Below are 23,150 nucleotides of genomic sequence, written 5' to 3' on the forward strand. Positions count from 1 at the left end.
AAGCTGTCTGCAGGATCTCGCAACAGAATATGAATCAGAAAGTTGCTAGTAATTGGTTTTACGTGCCATTGGCGCAGCTAAGTGTATGCGCTGTTTGTTTGTCAGATGCCGATATTGTCGTCATCGTGCTGAGCCAAGACAGCACTATGAGCATCAGAGCGGCAGAACAGCTATCATCAAGCGTAGCGGAGCAAGCTGCGGCGCTGGGAATGGTACATGTATACGTTTGACTTGTACTTGTGCTTTGTGAATGCATGTCAATTAATCAGCTGCATTGCATCATATCTGTATAAGTACTAAAAAGCGGTTACACGAAGGCGCGCCGACTCGGCAGAATCATTCTTGCAAGCCGGTTCCGACGTCCCCGAGGAAAGCTCCAACACAGTAGATATGTACAGCTGGAGACGAAGTTTCAAATGGCAGGGTCCGTATTCCGAGTTTGCGTCGTTATCATAATCTCATTGACCTCGAGTCTGATTGGTGGGAATACCGGAACCGGATGTCAGTTTCATTGCCACCACTTCTAAGCCTAAGTTCTGGTCCCGTCGTTTCCACTAATCAGACGACTGGAGTTCAGGGAGAGAGTGACAGCGACACTTTCGTTTCGATAACGGCGCGAACTCGGAATACGGGAGCCTACTATTCCGTGCATGAAGGAAGTTCTTTCCTGCATTATTCCGTGGAAAGCCCACATGCCAACGATAATGTATCATACTTATAAACGAAGGTGGAATGGCTTTTCGATTTTATCTACAGAGGTAAGTCGGCATGTCTGGCATGCAATTAAAGCTTCCGATATCGAGTACGAGATGCCCTTTAAAATGAAGTGTATCTAAACCAGTGGCTCAAGATAGTGGTAGCACAAGATAAGCAGTGCAATTCGAGCTTTTTCTCTACTAGGTTATGATTCAACGACAGGAAGTTGTGTTTATCAACACGGCCGTGTAGCCGGGTCGAAGTGCTACCGAGAGAGCATATTTTCCTTGTCAGCGATGCCTCAACGGTCCTTTGCGCTGTTAAAGCTCATCCCATGTGTCGTGCGCCAGCACAGGGCAGCGTTGCTGAAGCCGTTAAGAGTCCATTAGCAATGTTTGCAGTCTTATTTTCGATTCTGGAATCAGGCCTCACCCAAACGGGTAAGGCCCCACAAAAATTGGCCTATAGGCTCATTGGAGTGTCCCTCCCCACGGTAATCTTTAGTAAAAGGCGAAAGATTAGTACGTGGATTTGAGGAGAGACCTGAGCGATACCAAACCAACGTTTCGCTCGCCACCCCATCACAGCCGTTCCGCCTACAGGTGCTAGTTGAATGTCCATGCTATGATTATAGTACTACTTAACTGCCTCGTAAACTGATTTCCTAACAAAGCATAAGCACTACTGTCTCTAGTAAGCTTCTTCTGTTAGTAAATATTTACAAGATATTGCATAAGTTCGGACCTTAGGCTCAACACATTCCTGGAAACGCACACATTTGATGGCACTGTGCGCGGCAATCGCCATCTAGTGACGGTAGCTAGAGGTGCGCGCCGAGACGGCGGCGCGCCGCTAGCGCCGCGGCCGGGGCCGGTCTTGAGGGAGAGCGCGTAGGCTCCCTAGCCGCCGCCCCCACCGTGGCCGCCCCGAATGTTCTCACTGCGCCGCCGCCGACGGTTTCTCTCGAGGCGCTATCGCGCGCCAGTTAAATCGGCTGTCTTGTTTCATTTGGGTCGCCTAGACAGCGGCTCTTCGGTGTGCGCGCATCGGATGTCTCGCTCGCGGCGGTCATTTGGGTCATTTGGGCATTGGGGTCCATCACCATTTGGGCATCGAAGAGGGGATCCGACATAGAGAAAGCAGATGGTTGCCTGTTTTGCAAATCGTTTTATACAAAGGGGAGAAAGCATTATTTTTCTCCATCTCTGGTTCCCGAAAACGTGTTAGTGGTTCTTATTAATACTCACTGTGAAACTCGAAACGCCAGAAAAGAAATCTTCCGATTACTGTATACCACTGACAAGAACAAAAATTATTGCCTGCTTTGTATTCATTCATACAGTCCTTATACATTCAAGCTCGGGGGGTCTCGGACCCCTCTTATATATTGCTGGGGGTCTCAGACTCCCCGAGACCCGCCCTGACTTTAAGCCCTGTGTGCGCTGCGCTTAGGGCGAATCGGCGCTTTTGCAATTAAACCTGCCATTCCCGTTGCTTCCGTGGCGCAAAACAATTATATATATATTTAACCTATACGTCAGTAAATGTGTTGCTGACGTGTTTTGCCATTACGTTTAGTACCTGTCCCATGCCAAAATCGGCAGTAAAGAAAGAAAACAGATTCCGTGACGTAATGGACTGACGCTGCACATATAGAACGCCGAAATACATGGGCTCGACTCCATTTCTTAATATTTTTCTATATATGTATATATATATATATATATATATATATATATATATATATATATATATATAGGAAAAACAACTGTTTCCGGCGAGCAATTTATAGTCCACAGTCCGGTACGGCCCTCTTTCACGCAAACCAAACAATGCGGCACTAATACATTTTTCTTTACGCACTGTAAATTAAGAGGCGCCACGGTAACCTCAAAAGCGCAATAATAGGACGGGAGCAGGACACCTGAACGCACACTGCAGAATGTGGCTGTACGTCGACTTCATCACAGGCACACAAAACGTCTTCATAATTTGTCGTCTTCTAAAAGTTCACGAGAAAGAGAACCACTAACACTTAGCTCTCCCGTTCGACAATCAACTGTAGCGCCGCACATACGCAGGAAGTTAATTCCCAAGATTACATCGTGTGCTGATCGGGGCAGTACTGCAAATTCCGCCGAAAATACTGTGCCCCCCAAAGAAACTTTAACGCTGCATACCCCAACCGGACACAATACCTCTCCACTTATTCCATAAAAATTAGCGGTTTTGTCCCAAACAAACAACTTTGTTCTTCAAAAGGTTCTTAAAATCTAAACTCATCACTGAGACAGTGGCACCAGTGTCTACCAACGCCATCGTAGGTAAACTATCAACGTGCACATTAACCTTGTTCTTTAACATGAACACAGACGGAGGAACAATAGGTAGCAGCGCACATTCCTCACCTCCATTGGTCGCGCTGGCTAGTTTTCCTGCGTTGGTGGTGGAGATCGGCGCCGTGGTGACGGGGAACGGCGCACACGAAATGACGGAGGCGGTGTCACACTACCATCAGACGCTGGAGAATGGCTGCGGAGTCCTTCGTTTTGAAAACGGCCCCTTCGGGATGGATGTTCGGGCCGATAGCTGTCGATGTAGGGCTGGACGGTTCGTCGGTGCGATGCCGTCGGAGGATTCCTGAACTTTGCGTGTCGATTGCCGTAGCGGGAAATGTGACCCGCGACACCGCACCGGTAGCACACGGGCATAGGCCGATCAAACAGCTGCGCTTCAGTGGACTCTTGCGAGGTAGGACGCGACGGATATTGAAATGTATAGATTCCAGGTCGACGTAGCTTTCCCGCGGTAGGCGCGGTGTACGGTTTGAGTAGGACCGAGTGTCTCTGCGCTGATGAGAGAATGGCCGGTAAATCTGGTTGGGCCTTGGTCGCGGGGTGTCCAGGTCTTCCCGGAAGGCGAAGTCGGTGTCGCTGGTGTATAGCTAGACGTTGGTGGGCACGTACGTGCATGGGCTCAAAAAGCGTATGCTTCATCCGCGAAGCCAGAGGGCGGCCGGGCAAGCAGCTCACGTCGTGAAATTTCATCCCTTACGATTTTACGAATGGCGCACAGGAGACTTGGGGATGGAGATTCTTCGACGCTGGCCATGGTAGTAACATTTGCCAGTCGCCCAAAGTTCGGTGTAATGCGGTGTGTCTTGAGGGCCTCAAATGTCCGGCAGTGTCGAATAACGTCGGTGACTGAACTCAAGTTGTCTTTGGCAATGAGGAAGTGGTAGACGTCTTCCGCAATGCCCTTGAGCATTTGGCCTACCTTGTCTTCCTCGGTCATCCGACTGTCGACTGTCTTGCATAATTTCAGTACTGCCTCGATGTACGTGGTGCAAGTCTCGCCTGCTGTCTGAGCTCTCTGAGGAAGTGTCTGCTCAGCCTGCCTCCTCTTTGCAGTCAGATCGCCAAAACATTCTTTGATAGCTTCCACAAAGCCCTCCCAAGTGGTCAGAGAGTCTTCGTGGTTCTCGTATACCACATCAAGGTGATATGCGTTAAAATGAATACCACATTCGCTTGTTTCGCCACCGAATCCCAGCGGTTGAAGTGGCTCACACGTTCAAAGTGAGTGACCCACTCATCGTCTTCCCCTGCTTGACCGGCAAAAGAACGAGGCTCTCGAAGCGGTAGCGTCGCATTTGAGGCAGTCGGTGCATGGTACATCACCAGACGGGGACAGAATGCTTCGCGTTGATGTTCGAGACTGCTCAGTTGTCTGATGCATTCTCAGAGGAATGCGAGGAAGACCAGCGAGGCGAAGGCTCCGAGTCCGGCACGGGCACGAGAGTCTCCTCGTCTTTCTCAACTTCCTTTTTCCTTTCTTCATCTATCTATCTATCTATCTATCTATCTATCTATCTATCTATCTATCTATCTATCTATCTATCTATCTATCTATCTATCTATCTATCTATCTATCTATCTATCTATCTATCTATCTATCTATATATATATATATATATATATATATATATAAGACAGAAGCCAACAGTCGACGAGGCCAAGGACAGCATTGGGGATTGTACATTATGTCTTTTTTTTTTATTTTTACTTCGGTAATCACATAAATTAGCAATGTAATCTGTTCAGGGGAAGATAAATAAACACAAAGTAGAAGAAAAAACAACGTGCCGATGGTGGGAACCGAACCCACGATCTCCGAATATCGCGTCCGGTGCTCTTCCAACTGAGCTACATCGGCCGCTGTAACCCCTGCTACTTTCTTGGGTATTAATGTTGTCTGCATACGAACCTTGAGATTGTTCACCAGCGCCACCCTCAACCATAGCGGTGGACGTGGAACGTCGTGTGTTACCACCAGCGTCACGTAGAACGTGACCAAGGGCGAGGGCGAAAGCTGTGCTAGAACCCTCTTACGCTACCTATGGCTTCAAGCTCGGTCTTGAAGCCATAGGGAGCGTAAGAGGGTTCTAGCACAGCTTTCGCCCTCGCCCTTGGTCACGTTCTACGTGACGCTGGCGGTAAGTGGTGGTGAACTCTTTTATTGCGCCCCAAAAAAGGGGACCAGTCAAAGGGCCGGTTGCGCTTTCTTCATGCCTTACTTGCATCCGTGTTTTCCACAAGCTGTGGAGGCCCAGAAGCATTATTAAATCATAGGGTACGTCTTCGTTCTCCACCGGTAAAAACCGGATGCCATAAGGGTTTAGTGGTAGCTCTTTTTTAATTGCTCTTTGTAGCACGTCCCAATGAAATACTGCATCCCAGCAGTCTAAGAATATGTGTTCAATTGTCTCTGGCTTCTTGCAAAGCAGGCAGTTTGTCGTCCAAGGGACATAGATTCCTTTTTCGTGAAGCCAGGAACGAATTTATTTTTTTCTTTAAAAAGCGGAGGAGTCGGTTTGATTCATTTGTTTCTGCGCCAAGTGGTATCGCGCTTTTTTTTTTTCTTAGCGACCAAAATGACACCTTTTTAAGAACAGTCATGCAAGTGCGGCTGCAAAGGCTGTTACCCTGATTTGTTGTCTCCTAAAGTGAAAACATGCGTGGTGCTGTCACAGGATATTTGCGCGAGGTAGTTTTCTCTTACAAGTTGTTAGAAGTGCGTTTTTCCCGTGAATATTTGTACAGTGTTGGCAAGAAAAAGCTGTATAAGGACCTAGTGGAAATAATGCTGCCGGCACCTTTGTATCGAGAGCCCTACCGTGGAGGCCCAGGGCAGGATATTTTAAAACGAGTGAAGAGGATGCCAGTTCGACCGGCTGCCAAAACGTTCTAAGTTGCACTCGAACACTCCACTCAGCCACGAGTTCGATGCTTGAAAGCGGTACAAAAGCGCTTCTAGTGAATGCGGTGTTGCCTTAGAAACATGCCGTAGAACGTTATACTGCAGTGTATATCGGTAATTATGAGCATGTTACTTACAGAAGTCGCAGTTACACGAGTAGCGAAGTACGTTTCCGCTACATTTCTTCTGCGCTCTGCGCACATACAGAGCCATCTTGCGGCAAACACAGAAGAACCCCTCCTCGCAATGTGCGGCGCTGCCCCGACACGTGGCGCGCCACTTGCCCCTGTTTCGCCGTGCACCCTCACAGGTTGTAGAATTAAGCGTCTTTCCTTTCTTTAGATCACTATCTTCGCTCACCCGCTTCTCCCTTTCGGGCCGCGCGGGTACCGGTGCGAGGATGCCCCAATACCCTTGCGTTTAGTAAGTTTTCTCGACGAGGTGCAATAACGCTATCGCGTTCCACTCTTGAAGGCGAAGCTTAAGCGTCCTCCAAATTTTTCAGACACTTGGGACGCCGTTTGGAACGCCGTCAATAAATAAATTAAATTGGTTCACAGGAAGGGAAAGGCGCAGTAACTGTCACACTTGCTCTGTGGACACCCGAACCGCGCCGTAGGGGAAGGGAGGAAGGTGGGAATGAAAGTGGAAAGAGAGAAAGAGGAGCCGTAGTGGAGGGCTACGGAGTAATTTCGACCACCTGGGGATCTTTAACGTGCGCTGACATCGCACAGCACACGACGCCTCTTCGTTTCGCCTCCATCGAAACGCAGCCGCCGCGGTCGGGTTCGAACCCGGGAACTCCGGCACAGTAGTCGGGCGTCTTACCACTGCACCACCCCGGCGGGGCGAACGCCGTCAAGCCAGAGCTCGGATTTCACCAACGCCGTGCCATGATTCGCAGTAGTCCCTCTCTCTCTCTCTCTTGCTTTCCCCCCTCTCAGATGTTGCGTAGAGGAGCCGTAGCCCTCCACTAAGGCTCCTCTTTCTCTCTTTCCACTTTCACTCCCACCTTCCTCCCATCCCTTACGGCGCGGTTTAGGTGTCCACAGAAAACAATTAGTGAGATAGTTACCGCGCCTTCCCCTTTATAAATCAATCAATCATGGTTGCCAGTAAAGTTGCGGCCCGCCGGGGTGGTGCAGTGGTAAGACACCCGACCACTGTGCCGGAGTACCCGGGTTCTAACCCGACCTCGGCGGCTGCGTTTCGATGGAGGCGAAACGAAGAGGCGTCCGTGTGCTGTGTGATGTCAGCGCACGTTAAAGATCCCCAGGTGGTCGAAATTACTACGTAGCCCTCCACTACGGCTCCTCTTTCTCTCTTTCCACTTTCACTCTCTTCCCTTACGGCGCGGTTGAGGTGTCCACAGAAAACAAGTGAGACAGTTACCGTGCCTTTCCCTTCCTATAAATCAATGAATCAAATCAATCAGTAAGGTTGCAGTGACGTCACGTGAGAATATCGCCGGAGGCAGCCAAAATCCTCGCCCAAAGAACGCTGAATAGGAAAATTCAGTTAATTTGGACACCACGCTGCCATCCCTGGTAACGAGGCGGCTCACGAGCTAGCCCGAGCTCTCTACTTCCGGGTAGCCGTCGAACACTGGGCATACGACGAGCGTCTACAAAATTACGGGGAAATCATCGACCATTATAAATTGGGACGTAGACTGGTACCCCCGCCAGATATTAGTCTAAATAATAGAGAAGCTGTCACGTAGAGGCAGCTACAAACTAATACGTTCATGAACCCGGTCTGGGCGTTTCACGCGTTAAGACCTTAGAGACAATGATCTATGCAAACACCGTGGGGCGAGAGGGACCCTCTATCAGATAATTTGGGAGTGTCCACAATCTTCAGCAATAGGACAAAATATTACAAGTAGAGAAGTCTGGGATATCCTGCTACGAAGCGCGGACCCTGCAATCCAGCACCGCACCGTCCATCTGGCGGGTTGTGGCTGTAGGAAGAAGGAAAAGAAAATGCACGGGCCTGCTACTGGCTCTATAGCTGAGTCACCTCCGCTGCCTCGTGTAGGCAGAAGAGAGAAAAAAAAAACTGATTTATTTATAGGAAGGGAAAGGCGCGGTAACTGTCTCACTTGTGTTCTGTGGACACCGCAACCGCGCCGTAAGGGAAGGGAGGAAGATGGGAGTGAAAGTGGAAAGAGAGAAAGAGGAGCCGTAGTGGAGGGCTACGGAGTAATTTCGACCACCTGGGGATCTTTAACGTGCGCTGACATCGCACAGCACACGGACGCCACTTCGTTTCGCCTCCATCGAAACGCAGCCGCCGCGGTCGGGTTCGAACCCGGGAACTCCGGCACAGTAGACGGGCGTCTTACCACTGCACCACCCCGGCCCCATTTTCGATGGAAATAAAAGTTGTGCAACCAACCAACCATCTATACACATCTTTCAAGGCGAAAGCCTTAATGGCTCATGCTGTCGTGGACAAAGTGTGTCCCGCTTTTGCGGCGTTCTAATTGGCCTCGAGGCGGGATGCGTCCTTGCCATCTGCAATATGCCACACTTGAATGTGCGCCAAGGAACGCCACGCGACAGGAGCGATGGTGTACCGTCCAAACACACTTGCCATCGAAAGTGTGATAGATAAGGCATCTTTCCACTCCTGTAAACCATTTATAATTTTACGTAGCACTACAACGAATGCAGACAAGAGGCTAACGATGGAAGGCAAATTATAGGATAGGATAGGAAGGGTACGCTTTCAGAGACACTCTAATTTTACGGCGAGAGCCTTTAATGGCTCATACTGTCGTGGACAGTTTGTCCCGCCTTGCGGCCGCTGTCGCGTGGCATTCCTTGGCGCGCGTTCAAGTGTGGGATCGCAGATTGCAGGAATGCTAGACAAGATGAGACTTCTTGGGGAAAGGCGCAGTATCTGTCACATTTTATCCGACAAGTGTGCGTTTGGGTGGTACGCCATCGCTCCTGTCGCGTGGCGTTCCTTGGCGCTCGTTCAAGAGCGGGATTGCAGATTGCAGGAATGCTAGGCAAGATAAGACTTCTGGGGGAACTGCGCAGTATCTGTCACACTTTCTCCGACAAGTGGGCGTTTGGGTGGTACGCCATCGCTCCTGTCGCGTGGCGTTCCTTGGCGCGTGTTCAAGAGTGGGATTGCTGATTGAAGGAATGCTAGACAAGATGAGACTTCTGGGGGAAAGGCGCAGTATCTGTCACACTTTATCCGACAAGTGTGCGTTTGGCTGGTACGCCATCGCTCCTGTCGCGTGGCGTTCCTTGGCGCGTGTTTTTATTCATTTTGCTTGACAGAGACGAAAACTGCCCGGTGATCTGCGAAGAGCATGCAGCGGTCTCAATTTTGTCTATACAGTATTTCGATTTGGCAGAGTCTACAAACGCTAATTAGACTCATACATTGCATTACTCACCAGTGTCAAGTCCATTTGATAATCGTTAATAGAATCAGGACGACCTTAGACTGCAATCAAGCAAAATATCAAGCAGGTTTTCGGAAAGGGTACTCAACTATCGATCATATTCATACCATCAACCAGGTGATAGAAAAATTATCAGAATATAACCAGCCCTTATACATAGCATTCATTGATTACTCTGTAGAAACCTCGACGGTCATGCAAGCATTGCGAAATCAAGGTGTAGACTAGGCGTGCGTGAAAGTTCTGGAAGACATTTCTGCATAAAGAAAGTAAGAAATATCCTATAACGAAAGGTGTTAGGCAAGGAGACACGATCTCCCCAGTACTATTCACGGCTTGCTTAGAGGAAGTATTCAGAGACTTGGAATGGGAGCAGTTATAGGGATAAGGGCAGATGGAGAATACCTCAGTAATCTGCGATTTGCTGATGACATTGCCTTGCTAAGCAACTCGGGGGATGAACTACAAATAATGATTGATGACCTAGACAGAAAAAGTAGAAAGGTAGGCTTGAAAATCAATACGCAGAAGTCTAAGGTAATGTTTAACAGCCTCTGGAAGGAACAGCAGTTTACGTTAGGTATCGGAGCACTGGAAGTATATTAGGCAAATATATGTCTACTTAGGACAAGTATAGTAACAGCAGATCCGGACCATGAAAGGGAAATAACAAGGAGAATAAGATTGGGATGGAGCGCATTGGGCAAGCACTCGCAGATTATGAATATAGCAGCTTACTGGTATCGCCCAAGAGGAAATTATGCAACAGTTGCATCGTACCTGTACTCAGCTATGGGGCTGAAACGTGGAGGTTAACGAAGAGGGCACTACTTAAGGACAACGCAGAGTGTTATGGAACGAAAAATGGTATGGGCAACTTTAAGAGGCAGCACATGAACGATCCCTCCTAGCGACGAGCAACTCGCCTTTAGAGGACGTGCGTGCGGTAATCGACGACCGCCTCCGGACGCAGCACCCAGACCCACGCATCGCAAGAGATGAGCGCATTCACAGTGTCAGCGGCCGCTCGCTGACTCGGCTGCACCGCGCAATGATCCTCCGTGCACGCATTGGATGTGTGTGGCCTGGGGAACGACGGATGCGCCACGGACTTGCCACCAGTGACGTGTGTGACGGCTGTGGCTTGGTAGGAACTCTCGAACATTTTCTACTGCATTGCGCCGCGCTAGCCGAACCACGACGTAAGTTGCTGGCGGCTTACAGAGCACAGGGGGTAATCCCAGACAGCGTAGATGTGCTCCTGTGGCGGCCGGGCAGTGCGCGCGTCCGCGAGCGAACACACGTGAGCCTGTGTGGGTATATAGAACAGGCGGGCTTGGTAACCCGCCTATTTCACCTCGCCAGATAGTGCGCGCTGTGACTGAACGCTTCGCGTGTGCTATTTCGCACAATAACGGCCGATCGCCCACGACAGCCGTCAGTGTTTTGTACAGTGTGCCAGTGCGTGCGTTGTGAACAGTTGCCTGGACGTAGAGCTATTGCGGAGGCCCGCCCGATGTGCCGAGCGCTCAGTGACCTAAGACCTTTGCGGGTGGGCCTCAAGCAAACTACTGTATATATACTGTACCATAGTGTATATATTTCTTTTATTTTTACCTACCCTGTTCTTTCTTCCTATCGCTCGCCTCTTTGATTTCCTCTACCTTTTCCTCGCTATCGCTTTATTTCCGCCGCCCCAGTTCAGGTGCTTCAGATATCAGATAGCAGATACCGGGGCTGGCAAACATATTTTCTTTCCTTTTGTATATACAATAAATAACCACTACCACCACCACCACGTTAAGAGATAAGAAGCGTGCAGAATGGGTCAGAGAAGTAACTCATGTTACTGACATTCTAGTGGACATCAAGAAGAAGAAATGGGCATGGGCAGGACATGTAGTGCGAAGAGAGGATAACCGATGGTCGCTTAGGGTAAAAAACTGGATTCCAAAGGAAGGAAAGCGTAGCAGGGGGCGGCAGAAAGTTAGGTGGGTGGATGAGGTTATGGAGGTACGCAGGAGTCAAGTGGATGCAGCTATCACAGGACCGATTTAATTGGAGGAATATGGGAGAGGATTCGCCCTGCAGTGGGCATAGTCAGGCTGATGATGATGATGAATTCCTCGACACGATATTTCGCTGTATTCATGTCGCATTGAAGCATTTGAGGCTTGACGGAGAGCGCTCACCACGGTTACGCCGCTAACCACTGCTATCGCAAATTGCGATTGTTGGCCTCGTGACCCGGCTCCTGGGTACGGAAAGTGTACAATCGAGCTGATCCGCTTCAACAACTTGCTTTTTACTCTAAATCACTTTTATAAAACCAGTTGTGTCTAGAGTACCATCCGACGATGCTTTTTATTCATAGGTCCGACGGCGCGGGTCAACAGCGCGGCCCCGTACTGCCGTTGCAACATAATTTACGCAGCGTGTCGTTGAGCTGAACGTCGAAAAACGTGCTGGCTCACCTGCGCCATTTAATAGGCGACAAGTTCGTAACATTCACAGCAGCGGATGCCGCGAGCTTACCAAACCGGCGCCGCCCTGGCGCGCCGAACGACGCAGCTACTATAGCCTAAATTGTTTCGCATGGAAGGCACATCGGACGGCGCTTTGAATTTGCCCTGCGATAGAGTAAACGGTCTCTCACGAAACAGTCTTACTACCAATCCAATTAGTTTACGTAATAAGTGAAAAATATGCTTGGCCGGCCGGGGCCTGCGTGCAAATTGACGATGAGCAGCGCCGTATACAGGCGGCAGCTGGCTGTGAGCAAAAACTTAATTGATTTTATTGCAGTTATCACTCTATACCAACAACACTGTATAGGGAGCTCATTCAGTAAGGTAGTAGTACAAAGTAGAGCCTCTCACTGGCCACAAACTGCGACAGGCATACTCAGGTGAAATCCTTTTATTTTGCATTCACGTTACATTTAACTTGCGATATCTCCATCCCGCAGGACATTTGTCCAGGCTGCACGTACACCGAACCAAAGTGCGGCAGTGTGGCGTGCAATGATATTTCGCGTGATCTGCCACTTGGGTTCAACGCACGTATTGGCGCTCCGAAAAGACTGGTCGCAAGCTCGCGTGTCCACACGACGTTGTGACTTATTTGTGGAGGGTGCGCCATATGTGGAAAATAACTTCTATTCACATACCCAATATAAGGTAGAACATCCTATACATCCATTCGCTATAGGAACTAGGTACTATATAGTCATTGTAGAACGGTTTTATCTAATTGTGCGCTCAGTATGGAAGTGTTTAGGTAGCGTTAAGTAGCGAAGCACTGGAAGTATATTAGGCGAATATGTCTACTTAGGACAGGTAGTAACCGCAGATCCGGACCATGAAAAGGAAATAACAAGAAGAATAAGATTGGGATGGAGCGCATTTGGCAAGCACTCGCAGATTATGACTAGCAGCTTACCGGTATCGCTCAAGAGGAAAGTATACAACAGTTGCATCTTACCTGTACTCACCTATGGGGCTGAAACGTGGAGGCTAACCAAGAGAGTTCTACTTAAGTTGAGGACAACCCAGAGGGCTATGGAACGAAAAATGGTAGGGGTATACATTAAGAGATAGGAAGCGTGCAAAGTGGGTCAGAGAAATAACTCAAGTTACTGACATTCTAGTGGAAATCAAGAAGAAATGGGCATGGGCAGGACATGTAGTGCGAAGAGAGGATAACCGATGGTCGCTTAGGGTAACAAACTGGATTCCAAGGGAAGGAAATCGTAGCAGGGGGCAGCATAAAGTTAGGTTGGTGGATGAGGTTATGGAGGTTCGCAGGAGTCAAGTGGATGCAGCTAGCACAGAACCGGGTTAATTGGAGAAATATGGGAGAGGCCTTCGCCCTGCAGTGAGTATAGTCAGGCTGATGATGATGATGATGGAAGTGTTTTGTTTTCCAGGCAACTCCCACTGTTCACCTTTTGCACAAGCAATGGCCGGATGTTGTGGGCGCATGGACAATGTTTCCTCTCATTCAAAGGTAAGGCACATGCACTGGTTCAGAAATCACCTTTTGTGTACTTATTGCTTGAAGAAATCGTGTATAATACATGCCACTGCTATCGCCGACATTCCATCGGATTGCGTAATTTGAGTATGACTAGACGTAGTTGCAGGTTCAGATTTTGGCTGATTCCGCACGACTACCAAATACTCGTAGCAGTCGCGGTCTGCAAGAGGGCACGTATACATACAAGTCGACAGCTTTAACATTGCAAAATTAATTATGCAAATTTGTTTGCATGATTTTCTACAGAGATACGTCGGCGCCTCTTGGTCCGTACACGAGCATGCTTTCTCTTCGTCATATTTTATATATGGCTCTGGCCTGACCGCTTGACAACCTGATCTCAACTTTCATTTGGTGGTAGTTTGAATAGTCAACCATTTCTGGTAAAGTGTGGCCGTTAAACCGCCGTGGCATTCGTGCGATGTGCATATATACGAGCGTGTTTTTCAGGCTGCACAAGCGTCACAAGTACGATGGAGGCTGGTTTTTCTTCTGCGACGACACCACTGGTGTGGACCTAGCCCTTCTTCACAAAACTCTACAGGGGCTCAACTCTACGCAGGTAAAGAGGTCGCGTTTTAGCCGACCATGTGGTATCGTTTCTTCTTTTCTGAAGTTCTATCCCGAAGCGCATGTGCGAAATGAAAGGAGGCTAGCTCGACTAGGCTGCAGTTGAGGTGAAAATACAGTAAGAGCCGTGATACATGTTAGCTCTCTCTTTATATCATTGGGGCATTTCTGCTACTGCTTCTGCTCTACTTTCTTGTCAATCTGGGCTTTAGTGCTCTTAGTTTGAGGATTTCCGCAACTACAACCGTCCATAGCTATACAGACACTGGAGGTGGGGTCTAACGTCTTTCGAAGTAAAATTTATTCTATGATTACGCTGCTGTTTAGCTGGCAAACCCTTGCATGATGCTGTCTGCGATATTTTGTGCTTGCCTGCAAAAGATTTGCTTCTGGTATTTTGCGCCTCAAACAAAGATATTGGCATTCTTAAATCCTGCGGATGTATATATATATTTAGGTGGAAAAATATTGTTATGGGGTGTACCACGCTGGCATTCAGCAAATGAAGAAAGAAGTGTTTAGGTGTGTGGACGACGACGACGCTCAGTGTTGAGTTGTGCGGCTAAGCGGTGTCCATCGATTTCAGAGTGCTGTGACCCATCGGTGAGTGAATTCCACTCGTAATATCTTTGGTGGAGGTAACATCTCTACCCTAACAGGGCGTCTGAAAGTGTCAACGTTCATTTAAGTTTTCACTTTTTACTTCTGGGCAACAATACCCGATTGGTTGTCAGAAGTCTACAAGAAGTACTATGCAAATTAATTCAAATATGAAGCTCAGCATTCAAATGTGTGTTTAGGCCATGCCGACTTCATCATGACGGTAACATACGGTAACATATACGGTAGGGTGCAAATGTTATGAGTGTTTATGTTTGTATTTCCTTTTTTCCCCACCCTGCAATGATCTGTACTGGATCGCAGTATCTATAAATAAATAAATATACCAAGCTGCATCATAAAATGTTGTTTCCTGTTCATCTCTCTGCTTATCTCTCCTCCGCGAACGAAAAAAAAAAAAGAAAAAGTCAACTGAAGAACCAGCGCGACGTTAGTTTCGGGGCAGAAGAAAGAGGGGCAGTAGTGCCCCCCCCCCCCCCCTTTCCAAGAGCTGTTGAAAATAAATACGCTCCTGTTGTGCCTGCTGCTGTACCCTTACAGGCAGGTCCAATAAGTCTGTACGCCTGAGTGGTATCATAAAGGGTTGTCGGATACTCAAGCATGCGGTTTAGTAAAACATAGGAAGAAACTGTTTTTAAGCCTTCGTTTCCCGTGAAAACTGTACTACACCTCGAGCTGTTCAGAAGTCCGCCATTTGACGTAGATCCCGCCCTCGTTCTCCTGTTCTTGCGTCTTCCGCGCAGACGCACTGGTTGGGCCACGCGCTGTGGGACGAAGAGGCCACCATCGTACACCACTTTGATGACGCGCGGTCCCTCGCCTACCCGGACTTGTCGGCCGGCATGGCGCTCAGCAGAGGAGCGTTGCACAGGTGAGCGCGCCGCGCATTTCCCGGCTGCTTTGTGGTCAGACGGCGCTTTGCAAGTAGCACAGAAAGCCCTGTGTTCCCTCCATGAGCTGTAGTTGACGTATTTTTATGTGTATTTTACGTGTAGGGTATTTTTCACATTCTTCGCAACTACTTCGCAAACAGTTCACCCGGCACGTGTGTGGGGCAAAATCAGTACTGACATATTCAGATATTGTTACTTTTCCCAGATTCGCGAAATACTGCGCTTGCTAAAAATAGGTCGTTTACAGTATTTTACGCAGCTATCTATGAGCAGTTGTTTATTTAGTCCGTGGGAAGCTATCGTCTATGCTATCGGCGTCATATGAAACACGCACGCTTTGCTAGACACGTGACACAAGATCACGAGCAACGTTAGCTGCTGTATAAGAAATACGGGCTGGATTCGGCAGCACTTCCACGCAGCGATATTCGCGCCATCGAACTGAGGGTCAAATGCGCTAGTACCCGTTCTTATTCAACTGAAATCTTTTGCCGTTTCCATTTTCGCTGTCTTGTTCGCGTTTCGCTTGACACTATAAGATATGCATCAATGCCAAACTATATGCACCTCAATTTTCTGTTCTGTATGTCACCCGTTCCCGCGCGTGAGGAAGTTGGTACTTGCAATTTGGTGAGAATATAGATTCTTCAATTTTCACTGCTCGCGCACGCTTAGCCGTGCTGTGATATATTATAATATCGCGACACAAGTGGTTGGTTGGGGTCCAAACACCCGTTGCCGCGTTCAGAGTTCGTGTAATCGCATATGCGCAGGTCACCGCCAAATAAGGAAATCGTTGGTTCGGAGATTTGGCGGTAGATTATACAGACGACCAGTTAACCCGAAAGTGACGGGGAGTAAAGAAATGTTACCGCGTGCATACAGACAAAGATGAGAAGGATGCAATAGTAAACCATGAATTCCCTCTTGCACACCGCTAGGAACATTTGACTAGGCAACGTCTTTTCTCCTCCTCTCCGCGCCGGCGCGTGCATCCGCTGGGATGCCGCTTCCCTCCTCCTTCTCCTCCGCGGCGGAACACCTGCGGAACGGCGCAGCTGGCTGCCAAGGTAACGGCGCATGCGCTGTAGTAGCCTCTGCCCGGCTCCGCGAAATGCCGAGGGTCGCGTTCGCTACAAAAATATATTTTGTATATTTCCCTATATTTTGTTCGGGACGGGTGACGCCAGTAGTTAGGAAAGTGCGGGAGCACAGGCGTTGCTGCCACGGGTGAGGAAGTTTCGATGTGAAAACTGCACTGCCCTCATTTTGTTGTTCGAAGCTGAAAATTCAAGAAACGCATTATACAGACAGACGGCGTTACTGTTGCAGACAGAATCCTCGTAATCATTTATGACGCCAACAAACAAAAATTTTCGTCAACTTTTAAACTTGCAGGGTGGCTCAAGCATTGGACGTCGATTCGCCGGACGACTTCACCATCGATCGACAGTACGAGGTGAGAAGAAAAAAATTTTGGTTTTCATTTCAGATCTGAAGAACTGAAGCAAAACAATTTATTTTCATAAATCATTACTATTAATGTGAAGTATAGCTTTAACCTGACCCACTGATCATGCAGAACTATACATCGTTATGCGCCAGTGACGAGGGTTGCTGAGAGCTGCTAAAAGATTGAATTGAATTCTTGGACACTGGAAGAAGTTTTGTCGTCTTATTGAGTGCCGGGTAGGCGGAGCAATTGCGACCAAACCCACTGTAAGGCCGAATGTATTCCGTTTGCACGTAACCACCACCGTACCACACTACCTGAGCCTGAAATCGGCAGATATCAAAAGGCGCATGTCCTTTTGCGTTTTCATGCCGCTCTTTTTTTCTAGTAATACATATTTTTGTTTATTTGTTCCTTGACGGTGTTTACGAGGAAGGCTAAAAGCTAAATGCCTGACAAGGCCTCGGCTCCTTGTGTAAGCTTTGCAACAATGCACAAAACCCACAATTCGGTCAGCAGATATAGAAATATAATAAAAAAGAAACTTTCCAAAATACCGAAAACAAAGTTGCATTCTGCTTTACATAAGACTAGATAATCCGAAGCAGTAAATTCAGAAATAAGGCTTCTGCTTGCTTATCTAGGTCGGTTACAAAGGGTGAAGCAAAGATATTGAACAAGTGCTAAAACAGGTCTACATACATCACAATTCCAAAAGCGATAGATCAGAATAGTTACCAGAGAACCAGAAAGAATGTCTTTGCATCTGTACTTTCCATGTGCAACCGCGAAGTAGCACACATTTGATGATGCAGCAGGTATGGTTACAAAAACTCCATTATATATATATATATATATATATATATATATATATATATATATATATATATATATATATATATATATATATATATATATATATATATATATATATATATATATATATATATTCTAGTAATGTGTGTGTGTGTGTGTGTGTGTGTGTGTGTGTGTGTGTGTGTGTGTGTGTGTGTGTGTGTGTGTGTGTGTGTGTGTGTGTGTGTGTGTGTGTGTGTGTGTGTGTGTGTGTGTGTGTGTGTGTGTGTGTGTGTGTGTGTGTGTGTGTGTGTGTGTGTGTGTGTGTGTGTGTGTGTGTGTGTGTGTGTCCTCGCTAGTAGTTACTGATCGAGTTTGCCTGTCAACAGAAGACATCACCGTTTCGCTGTGCGCATTTGTGCGTAGGTCGCCAAATTTCTGAAGGCGCACTGCGGAGGCCTGCTGCTCGAGCACATCGAGTCCTTCTGTCTCGGAGAACAGCGGGAAGGGTGCGCCACCTGGACACCACTGCAAGCGCCCTCATGTGTGAGTTCGTATATTAGCGAGACCGACAATCGGAGAGCCATCGTCGATCACGAACCGATGTACACTTCTGTGGATAGATGGCTGCACGACTATGTTTAGCAACCATTCCACAGCATCGATTGCCGAACGTTGGTGCCTGTATAAAATATGGAATCGACCCCCAAACCTGCCTTTTGGCTTGAAGGACGGCATATATAGTAAAAGGCTTCGAAATTTGCTGGTGTGCGGCCCACCTAAATTTGGAAGCCTGCACTGAGTTCGCCATAATGAAATTTGGTTGGACGCCAATTTGGTCAAAATAGGGTGAGGTTAAATTTCGGGGCTCCGAGGGCCAAAGTTCGGGGTGTACGGCTCACTTAAATTCGGGAGTCACCACTGAATTGGCCATAATAAAATTAGGTTGGATGCCAATTTTGGTCAAAATCGGGTGAGATCAAATATCGGGGCTCCGGAGCGCCGAATTTTGAGGATGGCTTACCGAATTTGGAAGTCAGCACTGAATTGGTCATACTCAACAAGGTGGAACACCAGTGTTTGATCAAATTTGGACGAGGTCCAATTTCAGGGCTCCAGAGGGCCATGTTTCGGGCTGCATGGCCCACTTAAATTTGGAAGTCACCACTGAATTGGCCGTAATCAAATTAGTTGGAGCACCTATTTGGTCAAAATCGAGTGAGGACAAATTTTAGGACTCCAGAGGGCCAAATTTCTACGTGGCCCATATAAATTTGGAGATGACCTTGAATTGGCCATATGCATACCCAGGTTAGGTTAGACGATGTCAAATTTCAGGAGTCCAGAGGGCTAAATTTTGGGTCCGCGGACAGGTACTTTCTGGATCACATGTTGGTATACTGTACAAGCGTGGATAACGCGTCTCGTTCGATGCCCGGATGTTCCCGTTTCGGTGGCCGGATGACTGAAAATCATTTTTGGCTCTACGTCTCCTCAAAGTCGCCGAAAACGGGAACTAATTTTTTACAAAAGCGGAGTGGATTCGAACCCAGAAATATTGCATGGGAAGAGAGCACGGCACCTTGTAGCTATCGCCGAAGCCGATCACTCGGCGCGTTAAACCGAACACACATTTGCAAGTCGTCTCCATCGAAATTCCGTCTGCTTAAAAGCTGTTTTATGCTATGGTAGAAAAATTAGAAATTCCGGTTTGGTTTATAATTAACGTTCCAAATCGACTCAGGATATGAGGGACGCCGTAGTAGAGGGCTTTGGAAATTTTAACTATCTTAGATTCTTAAACGTGCACTCACATCATAATACACGGGCGCCTTGCTTTTCGCCTCCATCGAAAAGTGGCTGCCGCGGCCGGGATTTGAACTCGCGTCCTGCTGTCAAGCGCCAGAACCACCGCTGCGGGGCTGACTGTTAGGGCTCCTAAATTTCCGTACATGAAGTGTACGGTTTTTTCAGTCACTTGATCACTTTTAGTGCTGCAAGTGTTAGAGCTCATTTCATGGCACTCCAATCGTTTTGACGTGACAGTCACCGGTGCAGCACACTGGTAAGTGCGCCAGCCAAAAGTTGTCACAATTCTGGAAAAGTGTTGTTGAATGCAAGAAATTCACCCTTATACAAGATGCGGGATACTGGTCGCGTTCCGTATGGCATGTTTACACGACTGAACCGCGGTGCTGTCGAGAGCCCTGTAGAAAGTATGTCCAGGGAGTACCGCTTCGCCCTACTTTTCCCCGCGCATTTTACTTAACTCTTCGGTGACAAAGACAAAAGGAGAAATGCTACTCTCGCGTCGTCGAAGGTCCCGACCCGTTACCGCTGATGCTCTTTTGTAGTTACGCCGATTTTTTACTTGTCAAATCTGATGCGATTTATCTGCTTGGCCGTGCCTGGAAATGCGCGAGGACATGCATTTATAGGCAATGTCAAATATCCTCATTTCCGAATCACATGACACCGTTTTAACTTGTGCTATACTCTTTCAGGCCGAGCGCGTGCCCAAGGATGCTCTGACGGTCGCGGTCAAGACATGCAGCCAGTTCCACAAGGACCGCGGTACGTTGGGTGCGATCGCAAACTTGTGCAAAAAAAGGTAACGGGAATGCGTCGCAATTCAGTGACAGATTATACTTTAAAGCGAAAGCCGTGGTGGATCGTTTTCTCGAGAAAAAAAAAATCACACTCAATCTCACTGTCGAGATTAGTTGCAAGCAGTGCATGAATTGGAAGAAAGGCGTACCGCGATGAAGCGCGGCTTATCTCTGCTTCGGCACTTTTTCCCTTTGACTATACGCGTATGAGTGCCCACCGAAAAGTGAGCTAGAGGCACCAGAGGGTGACCCACGAAACAATGTTCGCCTTCGTGTTTCTCTTTCGGCACGCCGCCGTGCTCTCCACGGAGAACATGGAGAACACGGCGATGCATGCACCGAAGGCACGCCAGGGAGGCGCTAAAAATGCATATCATGCTTGAATAATTGGACGGATCCATGCGTGCAGTAGGCGTAAGCAGAATCCATTTCGCATGAATGCTTTTTACTCCAAAGCTTTTCCGAATGGAGTTTTTAATGCGAAAGCATTACTTCGCTATGGTCACAGATTTCTGTCCGCGAACCGCGTCCGCAGGCCGCGTCAGCAAAATCGTGTCCGCAGCAGTTAATTGTGAGTGAGTGAGAAGTGGTAGAGTTTAATGAGTGGTGTCAATCGATAGAGCATGATGTAATGTTGTGTGCGAAAGAATAATTAAACCAATGGGTTAATTAGGTAATTAAATTGCAGGCAAAAATGTAAAAGCTGTCCTAAGCAGTTGAGTAATTGAGGAGTGGTAATGACTGGCGTCAATCGATAGAATGTGACGTAATGTTGTGTCCGAAAAATAATTAGGTCAATAAGCTAATTAGGTAATCAATTAGAGGCAAACATGTAAACATAAAGGCGAAAATGGTCTTATTAGCCAATGACTTGGCGCCACATTTGGATGTATCAAATACTAAAATAGTTAATTAAATCAGTCAATTAATATGGCGTCAAGAATGTACTGTCACGCAACCGGAAATAGAGGCGAAAAATGGCACAGGAAGGGATTGGTGCCTAATTTAAAAGTACCAAAGACTAAAATGGTTAAACAAGAAGTGAATAATGTGACGTAGAGAATGTAACGTCACGCAACGGGAAATAGAGCCGAAAAAGGGCATAGGAAGGGATTGGCGCGCTATTAGAAAGTACCGAACTAAAATGGGTAAACAAGAAGTGAATAAAGCAACTAGAAGCAACCAGAAACAACCAACAGCAGCATCTGTGCTTTCGCATTGCTCCAATGCAGACTCTGCAGTGCTCTTTAATTTTTTGCTTCAGGTGCTTGTCCTGTTTTGCCGCATCGAAGTGTCTAACTTGCGTCAAATCTTTTGGTATATTTTCCGTTCGCCGGTGCGCCTTAACCTCCTGCAGTAAATGCGTTTTTGCATTTGATTGAGATGCTCCCCATGAGCTTACCGCAGCGTCCTTTGCAGTGATGACTAGCCGCTGTCGTTTCTTCGAGACCATGGCCTCCACCCGCACGCATTTGCTTACATTCGTGAATGCTTCATGCTTGGCAGAATTCGTCCTCTCGCTGCCGTATCTTCGCTGCAGCCTCCGCTTCTGGCCTGTTTTGCCTGTGTTTTGCTATGGCCGACCAACTCCAAAGCATTTGCGCCTCCAGTGTAGGACGGTGCATCTGCTTCCCATTGGCGTTGGCTATACTAACGCTTTGTTGCCATTGGTTGGATAGATGGTACCAGCGACGATCTTGAAATGGGTCCGAGTACATACAACACCACACCATAACCCTTCTTCTTCCAACAGGCCAGCGCGCTCAGCGTCTCTCGCAGGTTCTTTTTTTTAAGGCGAAAGCCTTTCTAGGCTCATGGTGCGTCGGTAGAAAGTGACCACCGGACCCAAGTCCCAAGTCAGGGTCCCAAGTTTGCGTCGTCATCGAAAGTGTCACTATCTCTTCGACCTCGAGTCATCTGATTGGTGGAAACGCCGGAACATGATGTTGCCACCTCTTCCGGTTCCGTAGTGGCAAGGCCCGGTTCCGGCGTTTCCGCCAATCAAATGAATCGAAGTCACGTGAGATAGCGACACTTTGATAACGACGCAAACTTCGAATACGGACCCAGGGGCGGAGCGTGGCTGCGCTATACGGGCACAGTGGATCCCCGGGCACTGCGGCATAGAGGGCAACGAACGTGCCGACGAGCTCGCGACCGCAGCACATGAACTCCCTCCTAGCGACGAGCAACTCGCTTTGGAGGATGTGCGTGCGGTAATCGACGATCACCTCCGGACGCAGCACCCCGACCCACGCATCGCAAGAGGTGAGCGCATTCACAGTGTCAGCGGCCGCTCGCTGACTCGGCTGCAACGCGCAATGATCCTCCGTGCACGCATTGGATGTGTGTGGCCTGGGGAACGACGGATGCGCCACGGACTTGCCACTATCGTGTGTGACGGCTGTGGCGCGGTAGAAACTCTCGAACATCTTCTACTGCGCTACACCGCGCTAGCCGAACCACGACGTGAGTTGTTGGCGGCTTACAGAGCGCAGGGGTTAATCCCGGACAGCGTAGCTGTGCTCCTGTGGCCGCCGGGCTGTGCGCGCGTCCGCGAGCGAGCTCACGTGAGCTTGTGTGAGTACATCGAACAGGCGGGCTTGATGACCCGCTTATTTCACCTCGCCAGATAGTGCGCGCTTGGACTGAACGCTCCACGTGTGCTATTTCCCACAACAACGGCCGATCGCCCACGACAGCCGTCAGTGTTTTGTACAGTTGGCCAGTGCGTGCGTTGTGAACAGTTGCCGGACGCAGAGCTATTGCGGAGGCCCGCCCGATGTGCC

General features: G+C 48.3%; 1 protein-coding gene and 1 non-coding gene across 3 annotated transcripts in view; one reads left to right on the forward strand and one right to left on the reverse strand.

Moving 5' to 3' along the window:
* Positions 1 to 23,150, forward strand: part of LOC146195752 (beta-1,3-glucosyltransferase) — a 35,854-nt gene that overhangs the window by 221 nt on the left and 12,483 nt on the right. The window contains exons 2-8 of one of the 2 annotated variants that reach the window (XM_084597902.1): positions 106 to 212; positions 13,311 to 13,390; positions 13,871 to 13,982; positions 15,355 to 15,482; positions 16,903 to 16,963; positions 18,179 to 18,298; positions 20,257 to 20,326. In XM_084597902.1, coding sequence (XP_084454028.1) covers positions 106 to 212; positions 13,311 to 13,390; positions 13,871 to 13,982; positions 15,355 to 15,482; positions 16,903 to 16,963; positions 18,179 to 18,298; positions 20,257 to 20,326 — 678 coding nt within the window. Of the gene's footprint in view, positions 1 to 105; positions 213 to 556; positions 759 to 13,310; positions 13,391 to 13,870; positions 13,983 to 15,354; positions 15,483 to 16,902; positions 16,964 to 18,178; positions 18,299 to 20,256; positions 20,327 to 23,150 lie in introns of those variants that run through there. The other variant, XM_084597903.1, reaches the window with a different exon arrangement.
* LOC146195753 (U5 spliceosomal RNA) lies at positions 1,122 to 1,247 on the reverse strand. Its single transcript, XR_014706259.1, has one exon. It is a non-coding gene; the product is annotated as a U5 spliceosomal RNA (small nuclear RNA).

This window comes from Amblyomma maculatum, chromosome 3 (genome assembly GCF_055883805.1).
Source record: "Amblyomma maculatum isolate TAMU_Amacu chromosome 3, ASM5588380v1, whole genome shotgun sequence".
Lineage (NCBI taxonomy): Eukaryota > Metazoa > Arthropoda > Arachnida > Ixodida > Ixodidae > Amblyomma > Amblyomma maculatum.